This window comes from Cygnus atratus, chromosome 29 (genome assembly GCF_013377495.2).
Source record: "Cygnus atratus isolate AKBS03 ecotype Queensland, Australia chromosome 29, CAtr_DNAZoo_HiC_assembly, whole genome shotgun sequence".
In the NCBI taxonomy this organism is placed as follows: Eukaryota; Metazoa; Chordata; class Aves; order Anseriformes; family Anatidae; genus Cygnus; species Cygnus atratus.
This window is the reverse complement of record NC_066390.1, coordinates 1,021,264-1,029,644: the sequence shown is the minus strand read 5'-3', so window position 1 is coordinate 1,029,644 and position 8,381 is coordinate 1,021,264. Positions and strand designations below refer to the sequence as shown.

General features: G+C 68.1%; 1 protein-coding gene across 3 annotated transcripts; it reads right to left on the bottom strand.

Moving 5' to 3' along the window:
* Positions 1-213: 213 nt before the first annotated feature.
* AAAS (aladin WD repeat nucleoporin) lies at positions 214-8,174 on the bottom strand. 3 transcript variants are annotated; one of them, XM_035572482.2, is made up of 17 exons: positions 8,062-8,173; positions 7,343-7,477; positions 7,143-7,270; positions 6,718-6,776; positions 6,481-6,572; positions 6,129-6,175; positions 5,567-5,665; positions 4,740-4,883; positions 4,461-4,581; positions 3,976-4,100; positions 3,656-3,716; positions 3,392-3,482; positions 2,737-2,830; positions 2,530-2,597; positions 1,441-1,522; positions 1,027-1,111; positions 214-787 (listed from the first exon to the last, which is right to left on the bottom strand). In XM_035572482.2, the coding sequence occupies exons 2-17, from the start codon at positions 7,463-7,465 to the stop codon at positions 647-649; spliced, it is 1,560 nt and encodes a 519-aa protein (XP_035428375.1). In that variant the 5' UTR covers positions 7,466-7,477; positions 8,062-8,173; the 3' UTR covers positions 214-646. The 3 variants fall into 3 exon arrangements, with proteins under 3 accessions (XP_035428375.1, XP_035428374.1, XP_050571905.1); XM_035572481.2 differs by having other exon boundaries at positions 419-787; positions 7,143-7,477; positions 8,062-8,174; XM_050715948.1 differs by having other exon boundaries at positions 420-787; positions 7,143-7,477; positions 8,085-8,114.
* Positions 8,175-8,381: the final 207 nt, after the last annotated feature.

Here is an 8,381-nt window from a genome sequence, read left to right as displayed (position 1 = left end):
TGGCTGAGCCGCCGAGCCTTTGTTTCACTTCAGGTGGTTCTTTACACCCTCGGCCTCAAGCCCAACAGCTGCATTTTGGGGCAAGGACCCCTCCAGCCCTCTGGGCAGCCCTTGTTTAACCCCAAAGCAAAGCCCAGCCCCCCCCCGCCCCCCCCCCCCAAAGGCTTGTCCCCACCTGTACGGCACCGAGAGCACCCAAACCCCGCGGCGGGTGCCTTTGGTCTGCTTTAATTATTAATTACGGCACAGAGCGGGGCTGGCCTGCTGCAGGCTCGCCTCTGGCCCCACGGAGCACCCCCAGAGGCCCAAGAACAAACCCAGGCGGGCGCAGCCTCAGGAGCACGCTCCCCGCACCGCTTCCGAGGAATAATCCAACGCTGCTTTTGTGCGAGGAAGGAGCGAGGCGCGGAGAAGGCAAGGGGGAGGAAGAGTCACCTTTAATCCGAACAGCACCGGCCTCCCCCCCCCGCCCCACGCTGCCCACCCCATCAGGCGGCTGCGGGGACCCGCGGCGGATGACGCGATGGCACTCAAGCCCCGTCGGGTCCCCGGGGGGGGGGGGGAAGAGGGACCCGCAGCTGAGCGCAGGGAGGCGGCGGAGAGAGGCCCGGCGCCGTTTTTTTCGGGAAGGGGAGCTGCGTGGGGCTCACAGCTCCGAGAAGAGGGGCTGCTCCCGCACGCTGGCGCTGGGCACGGCCACGACGGGGCTGCGGCTGGGGCTGGCGCAGGGGACGTGGGCGCTCACGAAGAAGAAGGGGACGTGGCTGATCTTCCCCGTGGACCAGCACTGGAAGGAGACACGAGCACAGAGGTCAGCACCACCAGCCCGCACCCTCCCTGGAGCAACAGGATGAGTCCCGGCGCTCCCCGGGACCCAGGCGAGGGCGCCTTCCTCGCCCTCTGCCCGCGCAGGGACGCTCCGGGGACATTTTGGGGACACTTCTAACCCCGCGCTGCAGCCCCCGTGTTTCTCACTGAGGCACGGGGAGCTGCAAGAGCCGCTGCCCAACGCCGAGCCCCACTCACCACGGTCAGGAGGGCGCCCTTCTGGAAGCAGGGGTGGAAGGCGATGAGCTGGGGCTGCGCGTCCTGCTCGCCCCGCAGGAATCCGCTGCCAGGGGAGGAAAAGCCGCGGTCAGCGTCCCCAGGGGGCCGGTGCCACCGCCCCGTGCTGCAGGACGGCGCTGGGTCACACCAGCGACACGCAGCCCGTGCTTAAGGGGCGTCTCTGGCTGCGCTGGGGGCAAGAGCAACCCCAAAGGAAGGGTTTTTGAGGGTAATCTGGCCAAAATGGGAGCAATTCTGGGGGAAAAACGGGGCGCTGGAGGAGGAGCGCAGGACGGCAGCGTCTTCTCCCTCTTCCCCACCACGTCCCACGGGCGGGCAGCAGCCAGCCAGCCCCCGGCGCTGCAGGAGGCCCCACCACCGGGCGCTACGCACCAGGGCAGGAGCTCGAAGACGGGGCTGTTGCGGGTACGAAACACGGCGACGACCGTCTGGCTGCCGGGGGAGTCGGGATTCCCTGCGGGAGGGAAGGCGAAGCGGCCGTGAGGATTCCCCGGGTCCCGGGGGTGCGCTGATGCGGGACTGGGGACAGCAAAACTGGGCTGGCCGTGGGGAGCAGCCAGAGGCAGCTGGGCGCTGCGGAGCACGGGGCAGGCAGCCACCGAGGCGGGGGGAAAGCCGGCTGCGGGGCTCATTTCCTTCACGCTGAGGCAAGCAGGAGCCCAGGGCGGTGCTTTCAAAGCTCCTTCAGTGATCTAAAGGACAGCCCCGAGGCCCTCAGGCAGCTAAGTTTGGTGGAGAAGGGTTTGGGCGCCGGCTGAGGCGGCTCCTTTAGAAGCGCCCCAGCCCTCCAGGCGTGATGTGGGGGCCCTGTCCCTCGAACGCAGCGGTTATTTTCCACCCCACCGGTTCCTGCACCCAGAGCCTCGCAGGACCTACGCCTGCAGGCACAGAGGACGGGGAGCCAGCTGCGGGAGTCCTGGGACCCTCCAAGGTTTTCCCCCCTGGCTTCTTCCCCACCCAGCTTGAAGCAGGACTAAATAAAAGCGGCCGAGCTCGGGCCCAGCGGTGCGGACGCAGCTCAGGCCCTCTCCCCGCCGGCGGCTCGCATCCCCAGCGCCGCGTTTCGGTGCTCTCTCAAAGGTCTGCTTTGTCTCGGGGCGGCGCTCGTCCCGGCTGCAGCCAGGAGGGCCTGAATGCCTCGATTATCCCCGGGGCTGCTCCTCCGACGGAGCCAAGAGGCCCCGTGGGGCTCGAGGCGCAGTGTGGGCGCTGCGGGAACGCGGAGAGCTCGCGGCAGGGGTGGGAGAGGGGACTGATCCTGCTGGGAGCGAGGAGGGGACGGAGCTCCCTCGCCAAGGGACGCAGGGGAGCAAAGTCCCGGTGGGGAAGGAAGGGGAGAGAGCGGGCGCTGCCTTGCTGGCCCCTTGCCCCTCTGGGGTTCACTCCCAGCCTGCTAGAATGGGGATTTGGGGGTGAAATCAGCGAGGAGGAGCCCGCGCCGGGGCAGCACCTCGCCGTTACCTCTGATGATCGCCGCCAGCCGCTCGCCGGTGGGGTCCCACACCATGGAGTGCACTTCTCCCCCGATCCTGGAACCCGCAGGAGCACGGTGAGCCCCCAGCCTACGTCCCCCACGCCGGGGGCTGCTGGCAAGGGGGGCACAAGCCCCCTCCACCCCCCACCCCCCCCCAAGCGTTGTGCTGGGGGAACGGGCACAGGCAGACCCACCTCTCCTCCCCATAGAGCGTCTCAAAGGTGGTCTCCGACAGGTCTGCCACGATGGAAGCTGTTTTCGAGCCCCCCACTTGCCCCTGCATCTCCCCTGAAAGAAAAAGTCCCAAAGAGCCCGCTCGCGACTGGTTTCCCGTTCCAATCACCGCGCAGGTTGCCTCACCGCCCTAAATCACACTTCTCGTTCCAGCATGACACCCAATTTCTGTTTCCCAGAGCAGCTGCGTAGGAACCCACTGCTGTCCCTGCAGCATCTGCCTGTGTTCGGGGTGGCGGACAGGGACGGTTTTCCCTCGACAAGCGTGAGGACCAGCTGCCTTCATGGAAAAAAGCCACGTGAGCTGGGCTCTGGCATTGTAAAAGCTTCCCTGCAAACTGTTTGTGACTGCAAGGTCGTAACTTGAAGGAAGGAGCAACAAAAGGTGGAGAAAATTGACACCAAGCTGCGTTTTGAGAGCCCCCAGGAACCTGCTTCTTCCACGCCCTTCCCCGCCCGTCCTGGCTTTGCACCCCACAGGCTGGGAACCTCACCTAAGCAGCAAAAAGCCTTTGTGGCCAACCCCAGCCAGGGCTGAAAGCAAGGCAACGCCTCGGGGACCCAGCGCTGGCTCTTGGAGAGTGTCGTGGCGCTGGCTGGCTCGGGCAGACTCACCCCTGTACTCGGAGAAGGACAAGGAGTAGATGACGGACTCGCCCAGCACCGTGAAGAGCAGCCGGCTGCCGTCGGGACTCCAGCACCCCGTCTGCAGGGCACAGAGGCACGTTAGCGCCCGCCGCCAGGGCTGGGGAGCTGGCAGCTCGCGAGCACCTTTCTGGAGCCAGCTGGAAGCGGGGAGGGTTACCGAAACACCCTGCACGCCCCAGCTGCCCTCCCACGTGGCTGGGAAACGCCCGCTGGCGGCCGACGCCGTCCTACCTGGCAGCGCCCTTTGATCGTGGGCCACCTCTCGCACGTCCACATCTGAGCCTCCCATACTCTGGAAGAGAAGCAGGCCGACGTGAGCAGGACAGACTACGGGGATCTGCCCCAGCTTTTGCCTCTCTGAGAGGAGCCCGAGACACCAGACCCAATTAACCGCCAATTTACCCCCCTCAGCATCGGTCACGGGGGGAACGGGAGCAGCTAGGGCACAAACAAGCCCCTTTATTTAGGGGCAAATGAGAATGGTAACGAGGGCTGAGAGAAAACAGCTCACGGGGGCAGCAGGGAGGGGAGGAGCAGGACCAGGAGCTCACCTGAACACCGCCGAGGGGGTGGCCGCCAGCACCTTGCTGCCATCCGGTGACCAAGCCAAGAAGGTGACACCGCCGCCCCCAAACCACTGCAGCTGGACGCAGTTCTCCGTGGACACGTCCCACACCTGGAGGGGGGCACAGCAGGGCTGGGAGGGTAGCTGGATACTGCACAGGAGGCTGCGCAGCCCCACACCCGCGGGGACGGCTCCTGACATCAGCCAGAGCCGAAATGGGACGCTGCGAAGGGTTGCGAACGGATCGGGGAACGCGGTCCGATGCTTTCAGAGCTGAGTGCCCCAAATTCAGGAGCTAAACCACCCCCTGAGAAAACCCAAGTTCAAATTCAGGACCTAAACCTCCCTCTGAGGAAACCCCGTCCGTCCCCAGCGGCCACACAGCCTCCGAGGTGGCCCAGCGGTGGGCTGGCAGCTCCAGACCCCGACCAAACGAAGCCCCCCCGACCAAACGAAGCCCCCCCAGCTCACCAGCATGGCCGTGTCCACCGGCGAAGCCGAGAGCAGCAGCTCCCCGCTGGGGGCCCACGCCAGGCTGGTGACGGGGCCGTGCCCGGGGTAGGAGAGCACTTGGGCGCAGCCGGACGAGGGCCTGGAGGGAAGGAGAGGAGAAAGAAAACCCAGCTGCTGACGCCGCACCGCGAAGCCTGGCATCCCGGCACCGTGTTCTCCCCGGCAGGAGGACGCCAGCCTGGTTTAACCCCGAGCCAACCAAAAGGGACCGGCAGCAACCCCCCGGGGGGCTGGCACCTGGTGGAGAGGGAGGTGGGATCCAGGTGCCACACCAGGACGCAGCTCTGGCAGGCGACGGCGAGGATGGAGGCGCACAGCGGCTTCCAGGCCACGGCGGCCACGTTCCTCTGCAGGCGGTGCTTCAGCGAGGGAATGGTGGCGCTGAGGAGGAGGAGGAGGAGAGCGCGATGAAGGGCAAGCGGGGGGATCGGAGCGCTCACACCGCCCGGGGGGCCGTCTCCCAGGGTCCTCTCTCCAGCTCTGACCGCAGTGGGGTGCCTAAAAGCCTACGGTGAGGGTGCCCCGCTGTGACCTGCTTCCTTCGGGGGGGGGACAGAGGGGACCCCAGCCAGGTGACACCGGCGCGGCGAGCCGGAGCACACCTCACGTGGTTAAGCGCCAAGCCCTGTGCTCCCCACAGCCCAGGCCCGGGGTGAGGTCTGGCACTTGCGGGCTTGAAATCCCAGCTGGGGGAGAGCGGCTCAGCGGGGAAGCGCTGGGGGGGCCGCAGAACGAGCCGGGAGAGTCGTCTCTTAAGGAGGGCTTTACACGCCTGCTGAGACACGCCGGGGGAGCGGGGAGACCTGGAGGAGAAAAGAGGCTGGAGGACACCCGGGAGGCTGCTCCGCCCGCACACGCGCTGCAGGGAGGGGAAGGAAACCAGAGCTCGAGGCTGGAGATCCTGGGAGGTGCCCTAGGGGAGCTCCTGCAAGCCCTCGGGATGGACGGTGCCAACGGGAGCGGAGCTTGAGCGCGCGCGGGGACGGGGGCGCTGGAGGAGTCCTGGGAACGTGCTGGAGGTGGCTTTGGGAGGGTGGGACGGGGGCAGGCAGCAGCCTCCTCACCTGCTCGAGTTGTACACCCGGATGGAGTCATCCAGAAGCGCCACCGCGAACTTGCTGGTGTGCGGGTGCCAGGCGAAGGCGCGTACGGTGCAGCCGGCCCTGCGGGGACGGACGGGGCAGGGCGAGCGGTGGCAGCGGCCCAACGGCCCCGCCACGACCACTCCGCAGCACCCCGAGGCCCACAAAGGCAGCTCCCAAAAAGTCACCGCTGAAATAAACCTAACCCTTCCCTTTCGCCGCTCGGCAGGGTCATTTTCTCTCCTAAATTCCCTGTTCTGGCAATTATTCGCAGGCTCTGCCAAGGAGCTGGTTAACGAACAGGCAGCAGTTGTCATTCGGGGGAATTTTCCGTGCCCTGGTTACGTTTGGTGCTGCTTCTCCCACGTGCGCACAGCACCGGGGCACGCTCTGCCTCCTGCCAAAGTACCCAAAGGGAGCAGTGCAGGACGTTCCCCCAGCCTCCCCTTACTGGGAGGCCGAGCACAGAAAATCGGGCTGACCCCGTCCTCCAGGCAGGGCCGTGCCTGCCGAGGGGGCGACGCGCGCACAGCTCAGGACTCACCAGTCGACCGCCTGGGAGAAGGCGGCGATCATGTCTTCGCTGGTCAGCTTCAGGGCAAGGGGCAGACGGAGAGAAAAGTTAGCCCGGAGCTGGCAGCAAATCCCTTCCCACCCCCCCAGCTCCACGTCGCTCCCTCTGGAGCACTTTGCTGCCCCAACGCCCCTTCGGCACCCGTTGTTCTCCCTTTACGGGAAGAAACATGCGGTGTTTTTAGCTGCCCACCAGCAGGTTGAACGCTTTGCTGTGTTTTCAGCCAGAAAGCCCCCACCCATCCCCCAAAGCAGCCCCCGGAGCAGGGACGTGGCACCGCGTTATCCCCGGTTCCCCCCCGCGCTCCCGAAAAAAAACTCACCGAGAGGTGGGGGAAGAGGGAGCCGTGCAGGGAGGAGAGCCAGCGGCACACGGCCAGAGCGGAGCTCGAGCCCGTCTTCAACCACTGCAGACCTGCGGAGAGCACGGGGCCGTGGCGCTCTGGCACGGAAGGGGCCGAGAGGCAGGGACGGGCACGACGGGACGGCCACCGGAGGAGCGAAGCGGGGCCTGGCGAGCTCCCGGAGACGTCCCGGCCCCGCCAGCAGCCCGCACTCACCCTCCTCCTCCTCGGCGCTGGCGATCTCCTTGAGCAGCCCGCACAGCCCCGCGTTCCGCCTGCGGCGGAAAGCCGGGTGAGCCCCCCCCGAGCGCGGCCGTGGGGACACATCCCCGTCCCAAACCTGCTCCCGGGACATCTCCCCGTGCCTGCTGCGAGGCCCTGAGCCCCCCAGGACCTGCCCCCAAGCTCCCTTTCACACCACGAGCCCCCAGTTTATAGTGAGCTGGGGATTCGCGCCCCCAGCACGGAAAAGCCCCAGAGCAGGGCGCAGCCTCCAGGAAAGGAGCCTCCGGGTCGCGTTTAATGGGGCTGGGGGCAGTCACGAGGCGAAACAGTGGTATGGGGCTGTACCCCCCGGGGCTGTAACCCCTGGAGCCATACCCCCCTAGGGCTGTAACCCCCCCGGGGGTGCTGGCACTCACCAGGCGTTGATGCATCTCTTCCAGAGAGCCTCGCGGTGGTGGATGAAGGCCGGCCGGGTGCCGTGCTCCAGCCGGCCGGGCGCTTTCAGGCCGTCCTTGGGCAGGCTGAGGGCGGGCAGCCCCGCCAGCTGCGGGCACAGGCCGGGCACCGTGAGCGGGGCCGGGGCACGGCGGGGGGCCCACCCAGGGGGGGGTCTCACCTGGCTCTGGAAGGCGAGCGGCAGCGGCTCGCAGAGGCGGCCGCACACCAGGACGTTGTTGAGCTCGTACAGCGTGGCCGTGCCCGGGGGCGGCGGCGGGGGGAAGAGCCCCAGGGAGCACATCCTGCGCCGGGCCTGCGGGGAGGGGAGCGACCGGTCCTGGTCCCAGTCTGGGTCCCCGGTCCCCAGCCCTGGCCCTTCCCTGGTCCCAGTCTCGGTCCCGGGTCCCCGGCCCTGCCCCTGCCCCTTCCCCGGTGCCGGTCCCGGTCCCCAGCCCTGCCCCTTCCCCGTCCTCAGTCTTTACGCCCCGGCCCGGTACCGTCCCCATTCCCGCTCCCCGGCCCCATTCCCGGTCCCGCTCTTGCCCCTTCCCCGGTCCCGGCCTTGGTCCCCCGGTGTCCCACTCCCCGGCCCCATTACCGGTTCCACTCCTGCCCCTTCCCCGGTGCCGGTGTCCCGGTCCCTGCCCTGCCCCTACCCCTACCCCTACCCCGGTCCCGGCCCTTTCCCGGTCCCCTCGGCCCTGCCCTGTCCACAGTCCCCGGTCCCGGTTCCCGGCCCCGGTCCCGGCCCTGCCCCTTCTCCGGCCCCGGCCCTTTCCCGGTACCAGGCCCTGCCCCGCTCATGGGTCCCCGTCCCGTCCACGGTCCCCGTCCCCGTCCCCGTCCCCGTCCCCGTCCCCGTCCCGGTCCCCGTCCCCGTCCCCGTCCCAGCCCTACCGGTTCCCGTTCCCCTCCGCCACCTCCGGTTCCCGCCGCCGCCGGCTCCCCGCGAGGCCCAAACGGCGCCGCGCGCTCCCCGCGGGCGGGTGGGGGTGGGGGGGGCCTTAAAGGGGCCTCGGCTCCTCGGCGGGTTCGGGGAGCACGGCGGGGCCGGCCCTGTGCTCCCGCCGGGTTCCTCTCCCGGTTGTGTTTCTCTGCCCCCAGACGAGCTCTGTGCGGGACGTTGGGGGCACCCCGCGCCGCAGCGGGAGCTGAGAAATATGGGGGGGGACCGCTTGGGGAGGGCGTTGCCCCTTTAAGGGAGGCGGCGCGCCGCC